This window comes from Marmota monax, unplaced genomic scaffold (assembly GCF_021218885.2).
Source record: "Marmota monax isolate L192 unplaced genomic scaffold, Marmota_monax_Labrador192_F-V1.1 WCK01_AAM20220418_F8-fsc00249, whole genome shotgun sequence".
Taxonomy (NCBI): Eukaryota; Metazoa; Chordata; class Mammalia; order Rodentia; family Sciuridae; genus Marmota; species Marmota monax.
The window spans coordinates 725,000-752,921 of record NW_026694242.1 but is presented as its reverse complement, the minus strand read 5'-3'; the positions used below and the strand labels follow the sequence as shown (position 1 = coordinate 752,921).

At 54.7% G+C, this 27,922-nt stretch overlaps 2 protein-coding genes across 6 annotated transcripts; one reads left to right on the top strand and one right to left on the bottom strand.

The window, feature by feature from the left end:
• Nucleotides 1–2,832: 2,832 nt before the first annotated feature.
• Nucleotides 2,833–3,980, top strand: LOC124108496 (histone H1.10). The gene has a single exon (XM_046466957.2). The coding sequence runs from the start codon at nucleotides 2,960–2,962 to the stop codon at nucleotides 3,611–3,613; it is 654 nt and encodes a 217-aa protein (XP_046322913.1). The 5' UTR covers nucleotides 2,833–2,959; the 3' UTR covers nucleotides 3,614–3,980.
• Nucleotides 3,981–12,959: 8,979 nt separating this feature from the next.
• On the bottom strand, nucleotides 12,960–26,873 carry Hmces (5-hydroxymethylcytosine binding, ES cell specific). 5 transcript variants are annotated; one of them, XM_046466956.2, is made up of 7 exons: nucleotides 26,804–26,873; nucleotides 25,761–25,970; nucleotides 22,605–22,748; nucleotides 21,679–21,804; nucleotides 18,221–18,405; nucleotides 15,450–15,642; nucleotides 12,960–13,479 (listed from the first exon to the last, which is right to left on the bottom strand). In XM_046466956.2, the coding sequence occupies exons 2-7, from the start codon at nucleotides 25,941–25,943 to the stop codon at nucleotides 13,249–13,251; spliced, it is 1,062 nt and encodes a 353-aa protein (XP_046322912.1). In that variant the 5' UTR covers nucleotides 25,944–25,970; nucleotides 26,804–26,873; the 3' UTR covers nucleotides 12,960–13,248. The 5 variants fall into 5 exon arrangements, with proteins under 5 accessions (XP_046322912.1, XP_046322910.1, XP_046322909.1 ...); XM_046466954.1 differs by having other exon boundaries at nucleotides 26,752–26,840; XM_046466953.2 differs by having other exon boundaries at nucleotides 26,706–26,820.
• Nucleotides 26,874–27,922: the final 1,049 nt, after the last annotated feature.

Sequence of the window (27,922 nt, the reverse complement as noted above, 5' to 3'; positions counted from 1 at the left end):
ATGGAGATGAAGGAGGCCCACTGTGGCCATCCCCGGGGACAGACCTGGGCCTTCTCATGAAGTCAGGGTCTCCTCTGGGCCACTGGTCCTGCTTCCCTGGGTGGCTTGTAGAGGGGACATTGTTTCTGAAAAATAACTTTGAGAAGAGGTTAGAAGAGCTACTTTATCTGGGGGTTCAGGGTACCCGAGGGGACAGGTCCTACTGAAAAAAGAAAATACCCGGATGTTTCCCACAGGTCTCGTAAAGTACCAATGAAGAGTCTGGACACAGGGGCTCAGGGCGGTGACGGTCTTGGTGGCCGTGTGCGCTGACCACTGGCCCACCCAGCCTGGGGACTGGACTGGGGTCAGGTGGACCCTTCTTTCTTGAAACTCTTTCCTCCTTAGCTTCCATGACCCCACTCACCCCTGGTCTCCCTCCTTACTTTCTGACAGATCGTCTCCAATGGAGTCACCTCCTCAGCCTGTGGTGTCACAAGTGACACTAATTGGGCTGTCCCCACTAGACCCGCTGCAAATGTGCCTACCAGCACCTTCGCAGGGACCTCCTCTCCCTGTAGTGTCTGGACACATCTCAGCCTGAGGAACAACAAGCCTAGGTGCCCAGGGCTTGGGTTCCACTAGGATCCCCAGCTCTAGTCCCCCTTTGACCTCTCAAGAGACCCAAGCACAAGCCCCTGGTGGCCCGGTCCCATCCCCTGCTGTCCTGGGCCGTCTCTCTGCCGATCGTTCCAGTTCCATCTCTCTGCACCCTGGTCCACTGCAGGTGTGGCTGCCACTTAACCACCTCCCCAGAGGGGACACCTCTGCTCAGTCTTGGATGACACCTGTTCCCCAAAAAATAACTGTCCCCCAGGGGGCGGGAGGGACCCCATCTTTTCTGCCTCTCTTTCATTCATGTATGGAAACTTCTAGGCACCCGGGGCCAGGACCACGGCCTGGGTGGACCTGAATCCAGGTTCAAGGGCAAAGTCCCCATAAGACACTTTCTGCTGGCTGGTGTCACAAGGGCTCAGCCCAGGGGGACTTTTCGGAAACCACTTCCCTTTCTGTTAGGAAATCCGGGTGGTCCTTGTCCCTTCTTCCTGGGTGAGGGGGTTGGCTTCGTTTCCAGGGTTCTGGGCTGTCACCTGTCTTCTGTATTCATAGTGCTGGGGACGCATGTCCCTGGCTTCCCCAAAATCCCACACTTAATGTCACCTTCCCCACTAGGCCTCAATTTCCTCATCTCTAGGGGACAGAACAGGGGCCTGGGACAGTGGGGCACTCAGGAGGGGGGAGAAGACATCTCCTGGGGAGGACGACTGTAGCTCAAAACCCCAAAGATGCCCACCCACACCCTTTGGGGGGCCCTCAGTGGTCTCTAGCTTGTGTCTCTCGCTGGGAATCCCAACATGGTAGCAGCCTGACTGTCCCCACCTGTCCCCTCCATGGTTTGGGCATGCCGGGGTCTCAAGAGATTGCTGACTGTCTGCCCTTCGGCCACGGCCAAGACCTTGCGCTTGGGTCTGGGTGGAGCGGATTTCATTTACCTGGAAAGACAACTCCACCTTCCTCCCCCACAATGTCCCCCATGATCTTGGGTTCCCCAAGTGACAGCTCCCCAGCTTCAAGGAAAACTGTTCTGCGTGCCACCTGGGCACCCCAACACTGGGAGTCCACCGAGCTCAGGGCCTCCAGAATTGCGCCAGCCCCGTCCCCACCTCCTAGAGGACCCATCTGAGGCCCAGGAAGGGTGGACCCCCTAGAGACGCCGCTGCAGGACCTGCCACGTGTTGTCGCCAAAATCTCCTTCCCCAGACGAGAGGCGGGAGGGGCGTGGTCAGCAATCCTGGACCACCCCCTATGTCCGCCCATGTCTAGGGGACGCTCTTTTGGGGACCCCCCGCCTGACACTCGCCCACCCCACCCTGGAGTCCCCATTGGACTCTGGGGAGAACCTATGTCCCCTTCCTCATGCATCCCCAAATGGGGCACTTTGGAGAATCAGGGAGGCCAGAGTCCCCGCAGAAGGTCCTGGGGTGATCCCCGCCCCCGGGTCCCCAGGCACAAGACCCCAGGCGCGCGCAGGAGAGAGCCTGGCGCGCGTTCCCTTTGGATCAGGAGGAGACCCCCCTCGGAGAAGTCGCGCCCCCTCGCGCTGCCCGGGCCGGCCGCGGGAGGGCGTGCCCTGTGTTAGTTGGGACAAACGAAAGCGCGTCCTGTGGCCCGATCTCGGGGCGCCCGGGCCCGGCCAGGGCTCGGTGGCGCGTGGCGCCCTCTTGGGCGTCATCTGCAGAGCTCCGGGACGCGGGGCCACCCCCGGGATCCCCGCTATCCGCTCCCAAACGGGGCGCCCCCCTTCTCGAGCGCTCCCGCAGCCTGGGGTGCACCTCTCCGGGCCCCTCTGCCGAGCGCATCCGGAGCGCAGGCCGCCTCTGCGCGGTGCCGGGAGCTCGGACCGAGTCCGGGGCGCATCGCTGCGGTCGCGGAGGCGCGGTAGGGACACCGTGCGGGCAGCCAGCGGCCGGGAAAGGGACTCCAAGAAGCACAAGTCGGCGCTGGCCCCGGACCAGGCTGTTGTTGTTCTCAACGCGGTCCGCCGCCGAGCTATAAAAGCGGCGCCAAGCGCGCTCCCCGCCAGAGCGCAGCGCGCACGCCCGGACGGCGCGGCGGCCTCGGAGCAGCGGCGGCGGCGGCGGCAGCAGCGGCGCGCGTCGAACCCGAGCTCCCCCGAGCCCTCCCCGAACCTTCCCCGAACCCTCCCCGAGCCTCCGAGCTGCCCGGGACCCTCGCCCCGGCTCCCCGATCGCGCTCGGCCCGCCCGTCCCCAGCCCTGCCGCCCGGCCCCAGGCCCGGCCGCGGCCGCTCCCGCCTGGAGCCGCCGCGCGCCCCGAGCCCCCCGCGGCCCCTCGCCTTCCTCTTCCCGGCGCGGCCCCCCGGCTTCCGCGCGCCGCCCGCCACCAACCCGTTGGCCACCATGTCGGTGGAGCTGGAGGAGGCCCTGCCGCCCACGGGCGCCGAGAGGGCCAAGAGGGCGGCGCGCGCGCGTGGCGGCGGCGGCGGCGGGGCGGCGACCAGGCCCGCGGCCGCCCCGAAGCGCAAGAGCAGCCGCAAGAAGAACCAGCCGGGCAAGTACAGCCAGCTGGTGGTGGAGACGATCCGCAGGCTGGGCGAGCGCGGGGGCTCGTCGCTGGCGCGCATCTACGCGGAGGCCAGGAAGGTGGCGTGGTTCGACCAGCAGAACGGGCGCACCTACCTCAAGTACTCGGTGCGCGCGCTGGTGCAGAACGACACGCTGCTGCAGGTCAAGGGCACGGGCGCCAACGGCTCCTTCAAGCTCAACCGCAAGAAGCTGGAGGCCGCCGAGCGGCGCGCCCCCGCGCCCGTGCCCGCGCCCGCCGCGCACAAGTCCAAGAAGCCGGCGCCGCGCCGCGCGGACCCCCGACCCGCGGCCGACAAGCGCGCGCCCGCCAAGGCCGCTGCCGCCGCCGCCAAGGACCAGGGCAGCGGCGGCGGCGGCGGCGGTGGCGGCAGCAAGGCCAAGAAAGCGGCGGCGGCGGCGGCCGGGAGCAAGAAGGTGAAGAAGGCGGCCAAGCCCAGCGTCCCCAAGGTGCCCAAGGGGCGCAAGTGAGCGCCCCGGGCCCGCGCGCGCGCGTCCGACATCCTGGGGAAACCGTCCCTCGCGGGGCCGCGGCTTCCCCTCCCCTCCCCCCACGCGCCGCGGTGGCGGCTGTTCGCTGGAGATTTTTGAAACGGCCCCGGCGACGCCCTGATTGGCTCTCGCCCTTGGCAACGGCCGTCGCTATGGTTACCGCCTCCCCCATCCGGGCACCAATGGGCGGGGCCGCGGTGGGCCGGCTGGCGGCGGCGGCGGCCCGCCTTACTCCCTCTTCTCTCGCCGCCTCCGGTCTCGCGAGAGTCGCGCGCCCGACGGCGCGGCGCTCCCCTCCCCCCGCGGGCCTCTGGGAGGCCACAATAAAAGATTGTTGACGTTTGCACCCACGTCGCCTTCTTCCGGGGCGGGCAGGGAAGCCGGGTAGGAGGGAGGGACACCCCGGGGGCCTGGAGGGAGCAGGAGCGGCCTCTGCGAAGGCTGTGAGATCCGCCTGGAGCCCTCCTAGGCCACGGAGGCTGCCCCTGCGCACGCCCTCTAGCTCAGGCCCTCTAGCGCGCCCGGGGGGCAGGCGCCACGCGGCTTCTTTGAGGGCTGCTGTTCTGAATCGGGAGCACCCTGGGGGACAGTCCTGCCCCAACAGGACCTCCCCTGCCGTGTGGACCTCGGCCTGGCCCTTGCTGTTCCCATCCTGGTGGCCCATCTGGAGCGGGCAGAGGGGACCCAAAGGGTCATGGGGAAAATGAGCGAGAGGCGAGCTCTGGGTGGCGGTGGGAGCCGGGGAAGGTCGCCAGGGGGTAGGGGCGCCCTGGCCAGTGTCCCGAGGGAGGCAGAAGGGCCCTTCTACCCTGTGGAGGTGCTCCCAGGAGCCCTGGGGAGGTTGTGGCCTCCTGGTCCCCCTGGCCTGGCCCCGGGAGCCACCACCAGCCCCTGGGATCGGAGGCCGAGCCCCGAGCCTGGCGAGCTGCCCTCCGGCTTCTCAGTCTCTTGGTCTAGTCGCCCCGGACACTGATGCCCGTCCTGCCCAGCAGGGGAGCCACATCGCTGCCCTCTTGGCAGAAGTTCAGAGATGGGGCAGGACCAGGATGAGCCTTGGTGACACAGGGAGGGGCAAGGGGTCAGTGTCGTGAGGGCACAGCTGGGTGTCCAGGAGGTAGGCAGGCCAGGCTCTGAGAATGCGTCCCCCCCAGGCCCAGGTTTGAGAAGGAGACCCCCCCAAGATGTAGGTTTGAGAAAGAGAAGTCCCCCCCCAGGCCTAAGTTGGAGAGAGACCCCCCCCCAAGGCCCAGGTTTCAGAAGGAGACCCCCCCAAGGCCCAGATTTGAGAGAGACCCCCCCAAGACCTAGGTTTGAGAGAGACCCCCCCAGGCCCAGGTTTGAGAAGGAGAACCCCCCAAGGCCTAAGTTTGAGAAAGACCCCACCCAAGGCCCAGGTTTGAGAAGGACCCCCCCCCACCAGGCCTAGGTTTGAGGAAGACACCCCCCCCCCCCAAGGCCCAGGTTTGAGAAGCGAGTCTCCCGCCAGGTCCAGGTTTGAGAAGGAGTCCCTTCAGGCCAGGTTGAAGGACTTCACCCCAAAAGGCCCAGGTTTGAGAAGGTCTCCCCCCACCCTCCCAGGAAGAGCCGCGTTTACTTACAGTTCTGACCTGGGGGGACTGTGCCAGACCAGGTCCTGTCCCTTGCCACCTGTGGGGCCAGCCGATGTGCCACCAGCTGCTAGCAGGCAGGAGACCTACCCAGGATTCCAGGGGTGGTGCTACGGACCAGCCAAGTGTGACCCTGGGAGGGGACCCTCGAGCCACAAACCCTGGAGTCTGGCTTGGTCTAGTGCCTAATGCCACTTTCAACCCCCAGTTGTCCGAGTCTGGATTTGGGGGGTCAGGCCTGGGACTCTGTTTCCCTGATGATTTCTTTGAGGTTCCAAGAGGGTCCAGAAGGTCTCTGTGGCCCCCCACCCCACATCCTGCAGACCATCGGCTGCACTTTGGACCTTAACTGTCCCCCCAAGACTCATGTGGTGAAGGCTCGGCCCCCAGCTCATGGTGCTAGGAGAGGTGGTGGGGACTTCTGGACGTGGAACCCGTGGGAGGAAGTTAGGTCACTGGGGGCGTATCTTTGAAGGGGGTCTTTGGGCTCCAGCCTCTTCCTCCCTCCCTCTCTGCTTCCACAGTGCCATGAGGTGAGCAGCTTCATCCCACCATGATGTTCTGCCTTTCCACGGGGCCAAGACACCATGAACTGAAACTGCTGGCCAAAATGAACCTTTTCTCTCTTTAAAGCTGATTTTCTCAAGTATTTTGTCACAGTGGCGGAAACCTGAAAACACCATCTATCCTCTGAAGACATATCATGAGCTCCAAAGTGCACCTCAGGTTGTCCTTAGGACTTTATGGTCCTTCCATATTTCTTCCTTAAATCTGCCCTATGCAGTTCATGTCGCCAGCCCTTCCCAGTCTGCTCCCAGCCTCGGGGCTCACCTCTCCCCATTCCCTGAAGACGTGGCCCCCCGACTTGCTGTCTTCTCCATCCCAAGGCCTGGACCCTCCAAGAGCACTCGAGCACCCGGTGGTCCGCCCTCGGGGGTGGGTCTCCCACTCTTCTGAGGGTAGCTCTGTAATTTTCCTTTGGGGATCTAGCTTACCTTGCATTCCAGTACCAGCGGTCATGTGACGCAGGACCTGGCCAGTGTGTATCGAGTCCGTTGTTCACCTAGCCACAGAGATTGGGTCAGAACTGGGTTCTTGACCTCAGTAGGTTCCATGATAGCCAGTCCTGAGACTTTTCCTGAAAGTACTGCAAAACAGGTGATAATCGCCACCTGGCCTTACTAAATAATAGGGACGTGGGACCAGAGTAGCAAGTGACCATCTTTGATCATCACCTGAAAAAGGAGAAAAATTGGAGCCAGTAATGAAGACATTAATGGAGTTGCTGGATCCAGCCGTGCCTGAAGCTCAGACACACCTCTGACTCACTGCTTTTTGCCTAAGCTGGTTTGAATTGGGTTTCTGTCCCTTGCACCCTGGTCTCGGACCCCTTGGACTCACCTTCCTCCCTGCACTCACTTCCTGGACTTTGCATCCCTTCAAAATTTTTCTGCCACCAAAACCATTCTTCTAGAACCTTCTCTACCCACCCCTCCCCTCGTCTCCTGGGTTCCTCACCAGACCCTTCAGCTGGCTCTGACTGACTGTCGAGGCTTGGGTCTGGGCCTGGCTGTGCTGGTAAGACCCCTCTCACTGCCAGGCATGGTGACGCAGGCCAGTCATTTCAGTGGCTCAGGAGGATCACAAGTTGGAGGCCGACCTCAAAAACTTAGCGAGGCCCTCAGCAACTCAGCGAGACCCTGTCTCTATATAAAAGCTAAAAAGGCCTGGGGACAGGGCTCGGGGGTTGAGCGACCCCGGGTTCCATTTGTCAGAGGACTGAGAGCCTCTACAGCTTCTCCTGCGAGGCTGAGTCTCCATGATGGATGGAGGTCTTAGAGTCAGTCCAGGGCGGGCAGGCGCCCCAGGGACACAGGCAGAACCCTGTGTCCACTCTGTGCCCTTGACCTGGGCCACCAGGGCAGCCTGCTGAAGCAGCAGCAGAGGCCCATCCTCACCGAGGACCCTGGGGAGGCAGGTGATGGGAGGCCCAGCGCCCGGGCTGCAGCCCAGGAGGCACCTGAGGCCCCGCCCACCTCCGGAGGTGGGCAGGAGAATTCTGGGAAGTGTAGTCCGCCGGCCACGAGGCGAGTCCGGAGCCCCACAACAGAAGTGGCCAAGAGGGACCAGCCCCGGCCAGCAGAAAAGGGACAGGGACTCTCAGCTCTTGCCGATGTCCAATCAGCAAAGTGGACAGGACCTTGTCAGAAGCGCCTCCTGAAAGTGTCTGTGTTGCTCAAGAGATGGGAGTAGCCACCGTCCAGGGAGTGGCCCTCCTGGAAGTGGCCCTGCAGGGCGAGGGTGGCCAAGAAGTGTCCCCAGATTCTTTGTTCTTCTGAAGATGAAACCCAGGAGCCTCGTCTCCATGCCACTTTTTTATTTTTTATTTTGAGACGGGATCTTGCTAAGTTACTGAGGCTGGCCTCCAACTTGCAGTCCTCCTGCCTCAGCCTCCACTATGTCTGGCCCCAGAACTTTTAAAAGTGGAAATCGTTATTTATTTATTTTTTTTTTTTTTTGTGTGTGTGTGTGTGTGTGGAATTTCTCTTCTTAAATAGAATTTTTATTAATTCTACCTCATGGGCTAGGTTGTGGCTCAGCCTTAGAGCTCTTGTCTGGCATGTGTGAGGCCCTGGGTTCAATCCTCAGTCCCACATAAGAATAAATAAATAAAATAAAGGTATTGTGTCCAATAAATAAATATAAAACAAAACACACACATGCACAAAAAGTCTACGTTTATCCATGAGGATGGCCACTATGATAAAACAGACTATACTGGGTGCAGTAGCTCATACCTGTCATCCCAGTGGCTCAGGAGGCTGAGGCAGGAGGATTGCAAGTTGGAGACCAGCCTCAGCAACTTAATGAGGTCCTAAGCAACTCCGTCAGACTCTGTCTCTAAATAAAATATAAAAAGGACTGAGGATGGGGCTCAGGGGTTAATTGAACCCCTGGTTCAATCCCTGGGACTCAAAAAAGAAGAAAAAAGGATTATTTGGACACGGGTGTGAGTGTAGCAACACAACCATGATCCCACTTACAGGAAATATCTTGAGTAGTCAGATTCACAGGGAGAGAAAGTGGAAAGGCATGAAGGGTTGAGAGAGGGACAACCGGACTTCTTTAATGGGTGCACAGTTTCAATTCTACAAGATAAAAAAGGTCCGAGTTTGTTGGCCCAACACGAGCCTCTAAAAACCACCGTTGACCTGTGCACCTACAAACGGCTAAGACGGGGTGCGGGCTGGGGATGTAGCCTAGCAGGCCTGAGGCCCTGGGTTCCATCCCCAGTGTCACCCAACCAAACCCAACTTTAAAAATGGTTAAGAGGTTCCAGCACCTTGGGAGGCTGAGGCAGGAGGATTGAAAGTGGAGGCCAGCCTCAGAAACTTAGCAAGGCCCTAAGTGAGACCCTGTCTCTAAATAAACTATAAAAAGGGCTGGGGATGGGGGTCAGGGGTTCATCACCCCTGGGTTCAATTCCTAATATCAATAAAGAGGAGGAGGAGGAGGAGGAGGAGGAGGAGGAGGAGGAGGAGGAGGAGGAGGAGGAGGTGGAGGTCCTGGGTCCCCCAACCATCTTCTGCTGTTCTGGGTCTCTGGAAGTTCCACTGTGAGCCCCACCTTTCGGCGTCACAGAGGGTCAAAGCAAGTCCCCGGAGGGGAAAGGGTCTGCAAAGGTTCCGAGACAGGCAGCCTGAGTCAAGGCATCTTCCCAGGAAATGGGGGTCCACTGTCCCCTTGTTGGTCACTCTGAGAAAGGGATGGTATGGTGTGTAAGCCTAGGGGACAGAGAGGTCCCTGCCCCTTAGTCCTCAGGGGGGATTTTTGGCAGGATCTTGGAAACTCGGGGCCCTTGACCCCTGAGCCCCTTGACCCCTGAGCCCCGTCCCCAGCCCTTTCTCTATTTTATTTAGAGACAGGGTCTCCCTGAGTTGCTTTGGGCCTTGCTAAGTGGCTGAGGCTGGCCTCCAACTTGCGATCCTCCTGCCTCAGCCTCCCCAGCCACTGGGAGGACAGGTGTGTGCCCCTGTGCCCGGCCCTATTTTATTAATTTCCTGTGGCCCTGGTGATCTTCAGGAGAGAGTCAAGTTGGAGGAAATGACTGAGGTAGAAAGCTTTTACTCTTTTTAGACAAAGAACAATTGTGAAGGCAAGACAGGGCAGTTCTAGAAATGTTATGAGAATGATGTGGAGGGTGGTGCAGAGCAAAGGAAAGATAAGGTCACTTCAAAGGACTGTTTATTCAGGCCAGCTGCTGCCCCCACCGCCAGTCTCTGAGGCTCAAGGCTATTTTCCTGGCCTTGGTATATAGAGGACATCATTTCCAAAGAAGGTTTGTCTTGGTGTTTTGCAGAAAAACACAGAAAAGTCTTTTTTTTGTGTGTGTGCCAGGGATTGAACCCAGGGACGCTTAACCCCTGAGCCCCGTCCCCAGCCTTTTAAAAATTTTATTTAGAGACAGGGTCTCGCTGAGTTGCTTAGGGCCTCACTAAGTGGCTGAGGCTGGCCTCCAACTTTCATCCTCCTGCCTCAGCCTCCCAAGCTGCCTGAAATTATAGGCATGAGACAACACACACAAAACGAATGTTTTTTTTGGGGGTACCAGGGATTGAACTCGGGGGTTCTCGACTCCTGAGCCCCCTCCCCAGCCCTATTTTGTATTTTATTTAGAGACAGGGTCTCGCTGAGTTGCTCAGGGCCTCACTAAGTGGCTGAGGCTGGCCTCCAACTTGTGATCCTCCTGCCTCAGCCTCCTCAGCTGCTGGAATTACAGATGTGCGCTAATGCCCTTTTTGTGAAGTGTGTGTTTCTCAAGCAATTTTAGCTGCAAATGATTCCTATGCCAACTTGACGTATTTCGAGATGGCATATCTTTTCAGTCCTCCAAGAACCTGGGAGGTGGAGCCCTCTCTTGTCTCTAGGTCCCAGCCAAACACCCGCAGCCCTCCAGCCCTCCCCAGCCACAAGCAGGACCTGGCTAAACCCTTCCACTGGAGACACACCCCGCAGGGCAGGAGGCCCTTGGAGTCGCCCTTGATGTCCCTGTGCCAATCTGTGCCTGGTTTGCCCACCAAAGCAGTCTGGGCTTCAGGGACACAAGCTTGGCCTGAGGCTCCGGCCCTTGGTCCCACCTGGGCTACAGACAGGAGTCAAGACCAGGAGTCCCAGGGAGCCGCCATGTCCTTGAAGGCCACAGGGCCAGAAAGAAGCCCCCTGACACCTGGAGGTGAAGTCCCAGCAGCTCAGGAGGCTGAAGTAGGAGGATCACAAGGTGGAGGCCAGCCTCAGGAAAAGCGAAGCCCTAAGCCACTCAGCGAGACCCTGTCTCTAAATAAAATAAAAAATAGATCTGGGGAGGGGGCTCAGTGGTTAAGCACCCCTGGGTTCAATCCCCAGTACCAAAATCATCATCATCATCATCATCATCATCATCCCAAAGCAAATGTGAATAATCATCCAGTAAATTATGAGAATTTAAAAAAGAAAATGTACGGGCTGGGGTTGTGGCTCAATGGTAGAGCATTTGCCTAGCATGTGTGAGGCCCTGGGTTCGAACCTCAGCACCACGTAAAAATACATAAAATAAAGGTATTGAGTCCAACTACAGCTAAAAAATAAATATTAAAAAAATAAAGTAAATGTATTGTGTCCATCTACAACTAAAAATTAAAAAAAGAAAAGACAAGAAAAAGAAAATTGCCAGAAGTGGTGGTGCACCCCTGTTATCCCAGTACTCAGGAGGCTGAGGCCAGAGGACAGCAAGTTGGAGGCCAGCCTCGACCATTTAGGGAAATCCTGCCTCGGAAGAAGAGGGAAGGGACCCCAATGAGCAGGTTAGAGCCCACGGGGGTTCCCTATGCCACGTGCACTGAAAAAGGAACAAATTGAAAAAAGAAAAACCAGAAAGGGCTGGGACGTGGCTTCCTGGCAAAGCTCTGGGCTCCACCTCCAGGGCCACAGAAGCAAAAGGATCAAGCGCCATGTCAGTCAGGGCCAAATCTGGAGGCCACGGTGCAAGGGCCCTGTCCTCCCGCGCGGCCTAAGGACAGTGGGGTGACCACCACGCCCCGCAGTCGGAAGGAGGGCGCTCAGAAAGAACTGGGAGAGCAACAGGCGGCGCCCCGCCCCTCCCCGCTCGGCCCCGCCCTCCCCTCCCCGCTCGGCCCCTCCCCTCCCCTCCTCGCTCGGCCCCGCCCCAACCCTCCTCGCTCGGCCCCGCCCCTCCCCTCCTCTACTCGCTCGGCCCCGCCCTAACCCTCCTCGCTCGGCCTCGCCCCAACCCCCTTCGCTCGACCCCGCCCCTCCCCTCCTCGCTCGGCCCCGCCCTCCCCTCCCCTCCCCTCCTCGCTCGACTCCGCCCCTCCCCTCTCTGCGAGGCAGCCCCGCCCGTCCCGCACTCCCATTAGCAGGGCCAGGGTCTGCGCTGCCCTCTGATTGGTGGAAGTTCCATCCCTGATTTGCATAGGGCCCAAGGCCAGCACCCCGCGCCCCGCGCCAGGCTGCAGCGGAGAAGCGCGGCCCGGCCACACCCTGTGCTCTCCGGTCGCCTGGTGGCTGCCTGTGGCCACCCGCTGGAGGTCGATTTGCAGGCTGCACACTCCTGGTTGCTCCCTAGAGGAAGAGAGGCCTGGCCTGTGTGCTCCTTGCGTCCCCTCCCGCCCAGCCATCCCCAGCTCGCTGCCCTGGCCAGGAACCCTCAGTTAAACCCTGGCCTGGTGGTGCAGGCTGTCATCCCAGAAGCTGGGGAAGCTGGGGCAGGAGGATCGCAAATTGGAGGCCAGCCTCAGCAATTTAGCAAGGCCCTAAGCAACTCAGTGAGACCTTGCCTCCAATAATAAAATATTTTAAAAGGGCTGGGGCTGGCTTCAGAGCCCCTGGGTTTCATCTCCAGGTGCCCAGCAGCCCCTCCCTCCGGCTGGGCAGGCGCACAGTGAGGGCTCAGGTTCATTGAGTGAATGTTGGCACGTACTAAGGGGAGAAAACAGTGATTCTTGCTTTCATGGATCTAAAGATGTGGGTGGAGAATTGGGGGGTAAATACTCAGAGCAATCAGTTCTAAAGGGATCCAGCGTTTGCAGACAGAGCAGGTCACAAGGCTTGGGGACAGCTGCAGCACTGTTTTATTCCCTATCAGCCCTGGTTCGGGAAGTCAGAGGGAAACAGCCCCATCCACAAGCCCTGGCACCCCGATGCTTGCTCTAGCCCAAGGCTGGGAAGCTTTGCACAGGTTTTGGGGGGCAGGGATGGCTTCCTGGCTGGACTCCATTTTCCCAGCGGGAAGGACAGGGTCTTGGCTCTGCACCAGGACTCAGGTGGATTTTCAGCTGAAGAATTCCAACAACTTCCAAGTATCAAGAGTGAAAAGAGATCCGACAAGGGGCGTGTCCCAGATTCCAAGGTTTTTTTGCAGATTGGTGCTCAGAAAGCCCCACGGGTAATCCCAGCCACTTGAGAGGCTGAGGCAGGAGGATCGCAAATTGGAGGCCAGCCTCGGCAATTTAGCAAGGCCCTAAGCAACTCATGAGACCCTGTTTCTAAATAATATATAAAAAGGGCTGGGGACGGGGCTCAGGGTTTAAGCGCCTCTGGGTTCACTCCCCAGCAACCCCCCCAAAATAGCTTTGGTTTGTATCTAAAGCTATTTCTTGGGGCAAACCGGGTGAGCTCAGGACTGACTCTTCCTCGACCCATGTCACTCTCCATCCAGTGCGTAGGACAAAGCTATCAAATATAATTTATTCAGGAAAAAAATAAACTTTAGGAACATAATTTTAACAGCACCCGGCGGCTGGGAAGAGCCTGGAGCAGCGGGTCCCCCTCATTCCCAGCAGCAGCCCCGCGCTGTGGGGGGGGCCCACCGCCAAGGCCAGGGTGGCCGATCTGCCCGGGAGCTCACAGTGGCCAGCCTAACCAGGACCACACGCAGAATGCAAGGAGCCTCCCTGAGCCTGAGCAACAGCCTCCACTAGGACCTCACCTGGGCCTCTCTGGAGGCCGCTATTAGCAGTGAGGACGCTTGGCCGCCGGCTCCTCCTTGTCCCGTTTCAGCCATCGGTCTAGGAGGCCGGGGGCCACTCTCTTGGCGGGGGGTGGACTCCTCTGCAGGAACTGGCTGGTCCACTGCGGAACATCTGACTGGTCCTTTTGGGGTGACCTGGGTTCCTCCTTTTTGGGGGACTTGGTGGCCAGCCACTGCATCATCATCTGGCTGCTGCCACTTGCCTTGGGTTCCTAGGAGGAAGGAGAAGGTGACAGCACCCAGTTCAGGCTTTGGGGAAAGGCCCATGTGTGACTCCATCCACCGGTCATCCCAGCAGCTGGGGAGGCTGGGGCAGGAGGATCGCAAGTTAGAGGCCAGCCTCAGCAACTTAGCAAGACTGCCTCAAAACAACAAAAAAGGGTAAAAACAAAACCCAGAAGGGAATTCGGTGTCACCAGGGGGTTGGGTTGGAAATGAGGCTGTGGACGTAAGGATGAACTTCAGAGCCACGGTGATGAGGGATTCAAGCTAAAGTCCTCCCTGTATGTGTGGCCTCTGTACAAGTTCTCCTTAACTGTTGTCACTGCTCCCGCTGCTTCTTGGACACCCACAGCCCAAACCCAAACTGAATGCTACCTGTCCAGAAAGTGACTTTGCTTATAGAGTAAAGACCATGCAGAAGCCTGGCGTGGTGGCGCATGCCTGTCACCCAGCGGCTCAGGAGGCCGAGGCAGGAGGATTGTGAATTCAAGGCCAGCCTCAGCAAAAACGAGGCACTAAGCAACTCGGTGAGACCCTGTCTCTAAATAACAAAATTAGGGCTGGGGATGGGGCTCAGTGGTCGAGTGCCCCTGGGTTCCATCTCTGGTACCAAAAATAAATAAATAAATAAATAAATGTCCATGGACTGTAGCTCCTTCAACTTGTAGTTGTAAAAATAAATATAGAAAAGAAATGCTGAAAATCAGTTGAGCTGGGGATGATGGCATATGTCCAGCAACTTGGGAGGCTGAGGCGGGAGGATCACAAGGTGGAGGCCAGCCTCAGCCACTTAGTGAGGCCCTGAGCAACTCAGTGAGACCCTGTCTCTAAATAAAATATTAAAAAGGGCTGGGGACGGGGCTCAGGGGTTAACTGAGCTCCTGGGTTCCATCCCCAGTACAAAAAAAAAAATCATATATATTGAGATAAGTGGGCAGAAAGGTGAAGTCTGGGTTTCTGAGTCCACGGGTCTTGTTAACTGTGGGAGTGTGGTAGGATGAATTGGGAGTTGGAAAGAAAGTTTTTTTTTTTTTTGTGTGTGTGTGTGTGTTATTTTAGTATTTTTTAGCTGTAGTTGGACTCAATACCTTTATTTTATGTATTTTTACATGGTGCTGAGGATCGAACCCAGGGCCTTGACCCTGCTAGGCGAGTGCTCTACCTCTAAGCCCCAGTCCCAGCCCTGGCCCTTGTGTTGTTTTAATGGAGCTGGTTCGGCTGGTAATTTGATTTTCTTGACTGATTTTGTGTCATCACGGGGGTGTATGTCTGAAGTCCCTGGGGAGCTGAGCAAAATGAGGACCATATATTCAGTTTACATCTGTGTGGTCTTGGCACAGGCTTCATGGATGTCTGGGGTGGAGTGTCTCCTGAGAGGTCACTGTGCCCCAAACTCAGCTGCGCCCAGGGGCGCAAACCTATAATCCCAGCAACTCTTGAGGCTGAGGCAGGAGGATGACAAGTTGGAGGCCAGCCTCAGCAACTCAGCGAGATCCTGTCTCAAAATAAACTGGCTTCTGAGTAGTTGCTGGTAGTTTCTGTCTTGGTTTATCACATGGATTTTTGGGAGAGGAGAGAACCGAAAAGGCATTTTGTTCAACAGGTAATTAAATTTTGTTCGTATTTGTTTTGAAAATATGCTAGGCTACCTTTATTCCTTGTGTCCCTCCATGTTTTGGAAGGCTTGTGTCCCTTTAACAATTGAAATAAAGAAAACCAGTTGAGCTCCAGGCCTGGTGGTGTAATCCTAGTGACTGGGAGGCTGAGGCAGGAGGATCACAGGGTAGAGGCCAGCCTCAGCAACTTAGCGAGGCCCTAAGCAATTTAGCAAGAGTCTGTCTCCAAATCAAATATAGAAAGGGCTGGGGATGTGGCTCAGCGGTTAAGTGCCCCTGGGCTCTGTCCCCGGTACACATGCAGACACATATACAAGGACCATGATGGTCACAAGCCCCCTTACCTTTCTGACCACGAGGCTGAGAGGAGTGACACACTCGGGCGTGTCGTTGCGGGAGTTGTTCACCACGGAGGAGACAGGGTGGAAGGTGATGTTGTCTGTGGGGTGGATCAGCTTCAGGGCTTCCTGGGTAGACACTTCTCCAAAGTCGAGCCACTTGGACACAGCCTCCTCTCCATCCAAAATGGCGGGCATCCTAGCCCATGGGTCAGGAGGGCGGGTGGGGAAGGTTGTGGGGTAGGAGAGGGAAGAGAGATCGGTCAGCTAGTAGGTGACAGGCCATGAGGAGGAGCTGGCCTGCCCTCCGTCCCTCGTGTGACAGGCTCCCCCTCGGCACAACCCGAGAGGGCTCCAGAGTCAACATGGAGACCCCAGAATGAGTGTCACGCAACACAGTGGAGAGGCTACAACCAATCCCACTGCAAGCCACTGAACATTCTAGAAAACTAATGAACTTTCTTTGAGGCCTCAGCCTAAATTTAAAGACTAGATCTCTCCACAAAAATCTCCAGCCTCCCCAAATGAGAAAGGCCTACAGTAAGCCAGGTGCAGTGGCGCACGCCTGTCATCCCGGTGGCTCGGGAGGCCGAGGCAGGAGGATGGCAAGGTGGAGGCCAGCCTCAGCAACTTAGCAAGACTCTGAGCAACTTAGCGAGACCGTGTCCCAAAATAAAAAAAAAAAATAAATAAATAAAGGGGGCTGCAGATGTGGCCCAGTTTCTGGGTTCCATTCCCAATACCAAAACCAACCAACCCAAAAAAGTGTTTTTGATGAAATATAGGAAATTGTTTAAGGTTAATTAGCAAAATAGAAAATCATATGAAAGTGCAGATACAGGTTGGGACCAGGCCAACAGCACCAGGGAGAACAGTACGGTCTTCTCAGGAGAACACCCCAAAACCACCGAGGCCAGTGTTCAGATGTGGCAATAACTGCGAAGGTGTCACCCAAGCAGGCGGCTCTGTGGATGTCTGTTTGGAAATTGCAAATCTCTTCCAATGTGGCTGAGATCTCGGGGAATCCAGTGGAGTATGAAGAAAATATTGCATTTGCTTTTGCAGAATTTCATCTGAGGAAATGTGAGGGCCCCAGAGAAACTGAGCCTTGTAGGAACACACACACAGTCTCACATACTCATTCTCTCAATATCTCAAACATGTCTTAGTTTCCTGGCTCAAACATACCAGGCAGTCTGGGGTGCAGCGCTTGCCTGGCACGTGGGAGGCCCTAGGTTTGATCCTTAGCACCACATAAAAATAAATAAATAAAGGCAGGTGCAGTGGTGCACGCCTGTCATCATAGCAGCTCAGGAGGCTGAGGCAGGAGGATCGCAAGGTGGAGGCCAGCCTCAGCAACTTAGCAAGACCCTAAGCAACTCAGGGAGACCCTGTCTCTAAATAAAATAAGGGCTGGGGACGGGGCTCAGGGGTCCAGGGCCCCTGAGTTCAATTCTCAGTACCAAATAAATAAATAAATGAAATAAAATAAAGGTATTGTGTCCTCTATCAAAAAAAAAAAAAAAAAAAAAAAACCCCAGTGAGTCATTGCAGATGGAAGCATTTTAAATACTGAACAGAAGCTTGAAGTAATACAGCATCTTGAGAGAAAAAAGAGAACACGTGATCATCTCCAGAGCAACGGGTATAGACAAATCCATATCAGTGACAAGGATGTAAAAATAAATGTCCCGGCTGGAACCACTTTCCAAATACTGTGAAGGCATGAGAAGATTCTTTAGCATTTGGACTGAATTAACTTCTCTCATAAAGAAAAAAGCATGAGATACACATGATGGGTTTGGTGGGTAACATGACTCTGCTTTCCAGAGCTTTCTGTGGATGGGAGAAGCCACAGTACAGAGAGAAATGGCACTAAGGAATTTCCAGCAGTGCACGCCTGTCATCCCAGCAGCTCAGGAGGCTGAGGCAGGAGGATCGCAAGTTGGAGGCCAGCCTCAGCAATTTAACGAGGCCCTAGGCCACTCGAGGAGACCCTGTCTCAAAATCAAATAGAGCGAGGTGCAGTGGCACACACCTGTCACCCCAGCAGCTTGGGAGGCTGAGGCAGGAGGATCAGGAGTTCAGAGCCAGCCTCAACAAAAGCAAGGCCTGAGCCACTCAGGGAGACCCTGTCTCTAAATAAAATACAAAATAGGGCTGGGGATGGGCTATTCATTGGCTCAATTTTCTTTTTTTCCTGATTAAACCCAGGATCTCCTGTGCCAAGTAAGGACTTTCTACTGACCTATGTCCTTGCTCTGTCATTGTGTTTTATTTTTGGTCCCAGAGAGGGAACCCACTGAGCCACAACCCCAGCCCCTATTTATTTATTTATTGAGATATTTATTTTTTAGCTTTAGGTGGACACACTATATTATTTTTTTTTATTTTTTATGTGGTGCTGAGGATCAAACGCAGTACCTCATGCATGTTAGGCAAGTGCTCTGCCACTGAGCCACAAGCCCAGTCCCTGAGACCTCTTCATTTGTTTTGAGACAGGGCCTCATTAAGTTACTGAGGCTGGCCTCCAACTTGTGATCCTCCTGCCTCAGCCTCCCCAGCTGCTGGAATTACCAATGTGTACCACCGTGCCTGCCTCTGATTGGTTCTTGTCAGGTAATTTGGTCACAGCCGTGTTTGTGCCCATGTTGTAGCTGGACTGATGATAACTATATTTTGTACAATTTTAGTTTCCTGGAAGCTGCCTATCTAAAAGCAGAGGACAAACCCTTGTTGGAATCTTTCTGGACCCAAGGCTGAGACGCGTGACTTGCCTGGGGTGGATGTCAGTGAGGCTTTTGCAGGAGTCCACGGTGATGATGGTATAGGAGTACAGGGGGTCTCCCCCCTCTGGGGGCTCCCAGCAGTCAAAGATCCCCGCCATGGTGAGCAGCCTCCAATTGTCCCAAGCTTTCCCCCAGGTCTCAGCGCTATCCACAGCCCTGGTGGCGTCTTCTGCCTAGAAGCACAAGGGCAGAGGATGCGTTCAGAGGCCACCTCCACACACGCCGGCCACCTCTGCAGGCTGGACAGCTCGGCACACGCCTGCAACCTTGGGTACTCCAGGCAGGAGAATCCCAAGTTCAAGGCCATCCTGGGCAACTTGGTTCTTTTTCTTTTTGAGGGGTGTGGAGGGACCAGGGATGGAACTCAGGGGCCTGAGCCCCATCCTCAGCCCTTTTTCTATTTTATTTAGAGACAGGGTCTCGCTGAGTTGCTTAGTGCCTCACTAAATTGCTGAGGCTGGCCTCCACTTTTGATCCTCCTGTCTCAGCCTCCCAAGTCACTGGGATAACAGGCTAATGGTTACTCTTGTTTCTTGCTGAAGTAACTTTCCTCTGTCCAAAACACAGGTTTTGACCTTTCTTCTTTGTACTCCTACTTATTATTCAAGATTGAGTTTAGGAGCTAGAATATAGAAAGCTGGAAAAAATATCACTTGTACCTTAACAATAAGAAAAAAGCCGCATCATTTTCACAATCATAATTTTCTCTAAATGCATCAGAGAAGTGAGGTTGCTGAGCAACGAGTGTGCTGAAAATTTAAGACAGGAGCTCCAAGAGGAAGCGGAAAGGAAATACTAGATGATTGTGACACAGGGAGGAAGGCAGGGTCTTTGTAGAAACCAGCAAGCCATTAGGAAGTCAGATAGATCATCTTTTTTTTAGTGACACCCCAGAACCCAGGGGTGCTCAACCACGGAGCCATGTCCCCAGCCCTTTTTAGTTTTTGTCTTGAGACAGGGTCTTGCTAAGTTGCTTACGGCCTCCCTAAATTGTGGAGGCTGGCCTCAAATTTGTGATCCTTCTGCCTCAGCCTCCTGAGCGGCTGGGGTTACAGTCACGTGCCACGGTACCCAACTATTATCAAACTCTTAAAAGCAGAGTATGGGCAAACCTGAGGGAGACAGAACCCCCAAGCACTGCAGTCACTGGGGGAGTTTTTACCAGCTTGAAGGCTGTTCTCCGTGGACCTTACGGGGTGTTCATGTGAAAGAGTGGAAAGAGGGAAGAAACTTCGAGGAATCCAAGTGTGGTGGTGCATATGAGTAATTCCAGCCATTCAGGAGGCTGAGGCAAGAGGATCGCAAGGTGGAGGCCAGCCTCAGCCACTTAGTGAGGCCCTAAGCAACCCAGTGAGACCCTGTCTCTACATAAAATATAAAATAGGGCTGGGGATGGGGCTCAGTGGTTGAGAGCCCCTGAGTTCAATCCCTGGTCACCCCCCAAAAATAAAATAAAAAAGAGCTGGGGATGTGGCTCAGTGGTTAAGCACCCCAGGGTTCAAACCCTGGTACCCCAAAATAAAATAAAACAAAATTGGGAGAGATGGAAACAACAAATGAAGACAGCAATAAAAATTATTTAAAGTGATTCACAAAAAATAGAAAAACCAAATACAGAAGAGCTCATCCAAGATCCACAGGACAAAACCAAAGCATCTAGTGCTTTTCTAATTGGAACCCCAGGCCCAGAGCGCCCCCCAGTGGTGGGGTGTGAGCTCAGCACACTCCAGGCCCTGGGGGGCCATCTCCAGCACCAAAGGAAGACACCAGATCTCAGGAAGCCAAGAGAAAAAGAAAAGAAATACTCAAAGAGGTAACAAATGAGTGTTTTCCAAATATTTTCCATGCCAGAGATCCAAACTCCACAAAATACACTTTCTTCCCTTTCCAGATATAGCCCCAGCCCGCACCTGTCAATGAAGACGGTCAGCCAGGTGTGGTGTGGCGCATGCCTACAATCCTAGTGGCTCAGGAGGCTGAGGCAGGAGGATCGCAAGTTGGAGGCCAGCCTCAGTAACTTACTGAGACCCTGTCTCTAAATAAAATATAAAAAAAGGGCTGGGGATGCGGTTCGGTGGTTAAGCATCCCTGGGTTCAATTGCTGGGACCAAAAAAAGAAAGAAAAGATGGGGATTAAAGCTGGGGACAGGGAGGTAAGGGAAGTGACTTCTAGTAGGCTTCTCTTTGGAGCAATGACAATGTCCTGGAATCAGATGGTGATCATGGCTGTGTGACATTTTGAAAATGTTAAAAATCATTGTACTTTAAGAGGGGACTTTTATGATCTGTGAATTAATTTTTTGTGGTACAGGGATTGAGCCTGAGAACACTCTTGTCACTGAGATCCAGCCCCCTAGTCTTTGTATTTTTTAAAAAAAATATTTTTTCAGGGCTGGGATTGTGGCTCAGTGGTAGAGCGCTTGCCTAGCACATGTGAGGCCCTGGGTTTGATCCTCAGCACCACATAAAAATGAAGTAAAGATATCGTGTTCACATACAACTAAAAAAAATATTTTAAAAAAATATTTTTTCACTTGTTGATGGACCTTTGCTTTATTTTCTTACTTTTATGTGGTGCTAAAGAGGAAACCCAGTGCCTCACGCAGGCTAGGCAGGTGCTCTACCACAGAGCCACAGCCCAGTCCTGTATTTTCATATTGTTTTTAGTTGTAGGTGGACACAACACTTTTATTTGAGTTATTTACTTTGGTGCTGAGGATCCAACCCAGGGCCTCACACGTGCTAAGCAAGTGGTCTCCCACTGAGCCCCAACCCCAGCCCCCTTTGTCTCATTTTTTATTTTGGGAGGCTGAGGCAGGAGGACCGCAAGTTGGAGGCCAGCCTCAGCAATTCAGCGACACCCTGTCTTTATTTTGAGACAGAGTTTCACTAAGTTGCTGAGGTTGGGATTGAACTCGTGAACTGTCTGCCTCATGTCCTCAGGTAGCTGGGATCACAGGGACATAGAGTAGACATGAAGATCAACAGACAGGATGGTGTGGCTGTGAGTGTCCCCAGAGTTCCCATGGGGACAATACAGGAAGGTCCAGAGGAGGAGTGAGGGGGTGTGAGGCCTGAATCCTGGCAGTGAATGGCTCCCTGGGGGTCCCCTGGTGGCCCTTGGTGGGGTGTGGGGAGAAGGTGGCCCTGGGGCCATGGCTTGGGGTCCCTATTTGTCCCTGGAGAGTGGAGTCTCTGCTCCCTGGTCCCCATGGGAGCTGCTCCCTCCCCACACTCTTCCTCCATGATGTCCTGCCCCCCCTCGGCCAGGAGTGGAGCCGCCATCTGTGGACTGGGACCTCGGACACCCTGAGCCCCACGTCCACTAGCCCCCTCTGCAGTTGTGCTGGAGGGTCTTAAGTCACAGCAGTGAAAAAACTGACTAAATCAATGACCTTGACTTGTTTCTGGGTCCCTTCTTTTCCAGAGCCCGCTGTGGCCGATACCTTTTCGGTCTTGACCTGGGGGAAATAGATGAAGTAGGGCTGACTCTGGCTTGTCACTTGGCTCCGCTGCCATTCGTAGAATCCATCTGCTAAGACCACACAGCGCCGTCCCTTTCCCAGAGGCACCTGAGAGAGAAGAGGAAGATACGGTCTCAGTGGTACCCTGTGGCTTCGCAGGAGACATCGAAGAGCTTAAGTGAAAACCAGGCCCAGGGCTGGAGTGAGCCAGGAACAGGGTCCCCATGGCCCTGGCCTGGGTTCCACCCCTAGGACCGCAAACATAATACAAACCCAGGTCCAGCATGTGACCTTGGAGTTAAAAATTGTGTACCTCACTTAGATCCAGCTTTTTTCTTTCCTGGTATTAGAAACTGAACCCAGGGATGCTTAACCCCTGAGCCCCATCTTCTTTTTATATTTTATTTAGAGACAGAGTCTCACTGAGTTGCTTAGGGCCTCGCTTTGTTGCTGAGGCTGGCCTCCACCTTGTGATCCTCCTGCCTCAGCCTCCCAAGCTGCTGGGACGACAGGTATGCACCACCACACCCAGTTTCTCCTTTTTTCACTAATCGACTCATGCCTACCCCTCGGAGTGAGGTGTCTTGAAATCTTTCTGGCGTGTTCACAAGCACTGACAAGAGAGAATCACCCTAGCTGCCTTGGCTCCGCAGAAGGCCCCTGTTCTACATCCATCCCTCGCTCCTCCCATCGGATCACAAGTACATGAGAACCTCAAAATAAAAACTGCCTCCCAGAGGACAGTCAATCCACAGAACATAAGATGTGACTGTTCTGTTGTAAAGTCTGGCACCAACTGCACTCAAGATGAACAACTGGGAATATTTTTTAGAACCTAATCTTATTCATCAGGCATACAAGGCATTCATAGCTCTTAGGAAAAAAGAGGAGTGTGTGCCTTTCCCCACCTTGAAGGACCGTTTCTCCAAGATGGTGTCACTGCGACAGTTGGTGATGTTGAACGGCATCTTGGAAAGATCGGCTTCTTTGAACCAACATGGGACCAGGCCCCATCGCATGGGGGCAATGACCCGCTCTGATGAGTCTGCGCCCTGCCACAGAAAAAGGAGAGCATAATAGTAACAAAGTTTTCCAGTTGTGGAAGGACATGCCTATAATCCCAGCCACTTGGGAGGCTGACATAGGAGGATGATACACAAGGAAGCCTGTACATGGATTTTTCTAGATTCCTACTTGTATTTTTTTGTTGTTGGTGGTTGTATTAGGGAGTAAAACCCAGGGGTGCTCAACCACTGCGCCACATCCCCAGTCCTTTTTATTTTTAAATTTTGAGACAGGATCTCACTGAGTTGCTGAGGCTGACCTCCAACTTGAGATCCTCCTGCCTCAGCCTCCCAAGCAGTTGGGATAAGTGAGTGACACCACACCTGGCCACAGGATATTGTTAAGAATTCAAGATAACAACGGGGCCTGGAGTTGTGGCTCTGTGGTAGAGCACTCGCCTAGCATGTGAGGCCCTGTGTTAATTCTCAGGAGCACATATACATAAATAAAATAAAGGTCCATTGAAAACAAAAAAATAACAATGACAGGTACACACCTGTGATCCCACCCAGTCAGGAGGCTGAGGCAGGAGGATTGCAAGTTGGAGGCCAGCCTCAACAACTCGGTGAGGCCCTAAGCAACTCAGTGAGACCCTGTCTCTAAATAAAACATAAAAAAGGGCTGGGGATGGGGCTCAGGGGCTGAGCACCCCTGGGTTCAATCCTGAGTACAAAAAAAAAAAAAAAAAAAAGCCAATCAACTGAATTCAGATTTCAGTTTCAATAGAAATCTGCAAGACAACTATTCTACCTCTGAGTTCTCAACTTTGCACACTGACATACCTCTCCGCAACACCCAGAAACTTCTGGTAATGGCCAGGGTCACTTTGGGTTATTGTGACATAGGGGGGTGCTCCTGGTACTTATTGAGCAGAGGCTAGGGAGGCTGCTGAACATTCTAGCCTGCACTGACCCTTCCCACCAGTGGCCCACGCCTGTAATCCCAGCAGCTAGGGAGGCTGAGGCAGGAGGATCACAGTTAGAGGCCAGCCTCAGCAACATAGCAAGGACCATCCATGATGATGTCACCAGTGCCTAGGGTGAGGCTTGTTCTCACCACTTCTATTGGTGACCTTTAACTGAGTGGGTTCATTGGACAACTGTAAACCAAACCCACATGTGAGGACAATGAACAGGAAGTGGGTGAGAAGCCCAAGTGCTGAGAGTAGTGCCTGGTATTAGTCACCTTTTCCATTTTGGTCCCTCAACAGAACAGCTGGGGGCATTGGGGTGGATAGATCAAAGAGGAAGCAATTTGCAAAGTGGCGGTTTCAAATGCAAATACTGCAATCTAGATGCACAGGCTGGCCAAAGGAACTGCTGAAGTATTTCTAATTTGTTTCACAAATTACAGGTTTGAGAAATATGAAATATTTATCAAATTATGAAACGCAGGCGATCTTTTTATATTTTTTTCTGGTACCAGGGATGGAACCCAGGGGCGCTTAACCCCTGAGCCCCGTCCTCAGCCCTCTTTTATATTTTATTCAGAGACAGGGTCTCCATAAGTTGCTGAGGCTGGCCTCCAACTTGCGATCCTCCTGCCTCAGCCTCCCAAGCTGCTGGGATGACAGGCACGTGCCACCTCACCCATCTAAACCATGAAATCGTAACCAAACTTATTAATGAGATGTATGGTCTAACAGCACATTAGAAAATTCCTAACAGTGACCCAAATGGGGACTGTTTGCTTCTACCTCCCCTAGTTCTGGTTCTAGGATCCATTAATTGGAATGGGGATTGCTATCGGGAATTCAGTTCCAGCTTTGCCTTTGCTGATCAGGCAACCTAGGACAAGTCCCCATCTTTCTGTTCAACAATATTTCATTTCCAGTGGACCTCCATTCAGTAAGTCTTCAGGGATTTGGAAGAGAACTAGGGGCTAACAGCATAGAAGACTCACACACTGATCTCCCTTCCTTCTAAATTCTGTCTTCCTTTTAAATATGTCTCATCTTTTCCTTTCCCCTTTGAGGGTCTCCTCTTTTGTGTGGGGAGGTCAGGGATTGAACCACCAAGCCACATCCTTAGCACCCCCCTTTTATTTTTTAATTTTGGGTACCAAAAATTGAACCTAGGGGCACTCAACCACTGAGCCACATCCTCAGCCTATTTTTATATTTTATTTAGAGACAGGGTCTTGCTGAGTTTGCTTAGTTTGTCGCTGAATTGCTGAGGCTGAATTTGAACTCATGATCCTCCTATCTTAGCCTCCCTAGCTGCTGGGATTACGGGCGTGTACCACTGCACCTGGCCTTTATTTTTTGAGACAGGGTTTTATTAAGTCGCTTGGGGCCTTCCTAAATTGCTGAGGCTGGATTTGAACTTGTGATCCTCCTGCCTCCGCCTCCAGAGATTTGTGGGATTATAAGTGTGAGCCACCATGTCCAGACTTGCTGCCTTAAATAAAAAAAATAGAAAAAAAAAAAACTTTCCCTCCAAATAAAAGTCTTATAGAAATCGGGCATGCATTATGGCTAGCATGTCCAGTATAGCGAGTGCACTTAAATTGAGCCCCGGGGAATAGTGAATCAAGTCCTCAGGTTATAAAGCAATAATATAACTACTTTCATTAAGGTCTAGAGTGGTTCTCATCTGGGGGCCAGAATATATAGATAAAAGCTGATTTAAATGTAATCCCAGCCAGCCAGTGGCACACGCTTGTAATCCCAGCAGCTAGGGAGGCTGAGGCAGGAGGATCACAGTTGGAGGCCAGCCTCAGCAATTTAGCAAGGCTCTAAGCAACTCGGGAACATCCTATTCTCTAAATAAAATACAATAAAAGGACTGGGGATGTGGCTTAGTGGTTAGGCATCCCTGGGTCCAATTCAGGAAAACAAAATGTAATCCTAAATTAGTGGCTCTATTATTTGAAACCCTGTATCATCGAATTAAAAAATAAAAGAGCAAACTAAAAAAAGGACAGTGGTAAAGCACCCCTGTGCTCCATCCCCAGTACTGCTGAGTGGAAACTGGTCCAGTCGGGATCCAACTGGTTACCTTCTCCAAGTGCAGCCGAGACAGCAGCACCGGGCTGCTGGACTGGGGGCTCTTGTTGTAAGAGGGGTAGTACTTCTCGGGGTCTCTCCACTCTGGGAGTCGCTGCTGGCCCTGTCGATCGTGATAGGCACAAGCTCTCGTGAGGACATCTCTAGGTAAGTGACAGGAGGTGCGCCCACACATTCTTCAGCTCAGCCTCCCTCTCACCACCTTTAAATACAAAACATAAGGCGAAGGTTTACACAAGAAATATCAGATCTTTTTTTGTTACTAAGGATGGAACCCAGAGTGCTTAACCCCTGAGCCCCATCCCAGCCCTTTTTCGTATTTCATTTAGAGACAGGGTCTCGCTGAGTTGCTGAGGGCCTCACTAGAGGCTGGCCTCCAACCCGCGATCCTCCTGCCTCGGCCTCCTATCGGGATGGCCTGGTGAAATGTCAGCTCTCAGTCACAGCGTCCTCCTGCGATTTCCAGGTTCTACTACTCGGGACCCCCAAGCTCCATCAGGACAAGGATCCGCCCCTTTGGCTCAACACCCTGGCCCCACGGTGCGGCCCTGGCAGTTAATTTAATTGCATTAAAGTATCGGAGGCTCCCCAAATAGTTGCCCGGATGCAACTCCCCGAGGAGGTGGGTTTCCTGGAGCAGCCAAGAAAGAGTGGGGCCCCTGGCGCTGCCCTCTGGGCGACCCTTGGTCCCGCCCTTCTCTGTCTGTCCCCGCAGGCGCCGGCGACCCCGCTGAGGGGCACCGCTCACCTCGGGCCCGCGCAGGGCTGCGAGGCGGTGGCCCGGCCGGAATCGCGGCTCCCTCCCGCCGCCCGCTGCCCGCCGCGGCCCGAGGCCCAGGCTGGACCCCGGCGGCGAACGCGCTCCGGGCTCAGCTCCCGGGTCGCGGGTGCAGGTGGCTCCGTAGCTGCCGCGCGCCCCGCCCCTGCCCCACGTCACCTAGAGCCGGCCCGGCCGTCCCGCCTGGTGGCCCGCGTCGCCTCACCCTCGGGCGTCGGAGTCCAGAGGCCCCGGCCGCCCGCGTCGCCTCACCTCACCTCACGTTCGCGCCGCGCTCAGCCGGGACGCCGTGCGCCTGCGCCAGGCCCCGCCCCAACCAGCCTCGGCTCCGCCCCTGAGCCAGCCCCGCCCCAAAGGGGCAGGACGTCCGCATTAATGCGTCGCGGGATTCCGTTCCCTGTGCTCCGCCCCCAGGTCAGCCCCGCCCCAGAGGGCGGGCCTTGCTACATTTCCCTGTGGCCCCGCCCCCAGGTCAGCCCCGCCCCCAGGTCAGCCCCGCCCTAGAGGGCGGGCCGCGCCCCTGCGGGTTCCCTTCCCTGGGCTCCCAGGACAGACTGACCGTCAGGCACCTGGGTTCCCTCCCCCGTGGCCCGTCCCCCAGGGAAGGGCCCTTGCACCCGGGCAGGTCATTGTGGGGGTGAAGTCTTCATTTCAGGCATGACAAGGACAGAACCCGAGCCACCCAGGAGCGCGTCCCGGTCACACGAACACCCTTGACGTTTGCTGGGCACGCGAGGCCACCCCAAAAGAAAACCACCCAAATGGGAGGCACCTTCTCCACATCAGGCCCCACGAGTGTATTTTGGCCACAGCTGTTGTCACCAACTGGCTCGAGCTGAAAAGCTGCTCCGTTGGAACTTAACCCAGAAAGGCCACCGATCAGCGCAGATGGCCTTCATCCCAGTCACTAAACCGGCCGCCTGGAAGCAAAGTCCCAGGACGCGCGCCACCTCAGACCTGATGCCAGGTGTGACCCCACGGGTGCATTAACCGCAGTGGGGTCAGCAGTGCCAAGACGGCAGGGGGCGTGGCTGGAGTCTCTGCTCCCTGGTCACCATGTGAGCTGCTCCTCTGCCACTCTTCCTCCATGATGTCCCCCTCGCCTCAAGCCACCAGGAATGGAGCCGGCCTCTATGGACTGAATCCTCTGAAACCTTGAGCCCCAAACAAACTTTTCCTCCTCTAAAATTGATCAAATCAGGTCTTTTAGTCACAGCAGCGAAAAGTCTTACTACCCTAGGCAGATGCCAGGTTATCATCCATGAAAGGGAGGGTTGAGGCCCCAGGAGACCACCCGGAGTTGGTCACCTGCTGTCACTCACTTGGCAAACCTTACTGCTCCTGACCAGGCCTGGTGCTCGGGCAGCGTGAGTAGG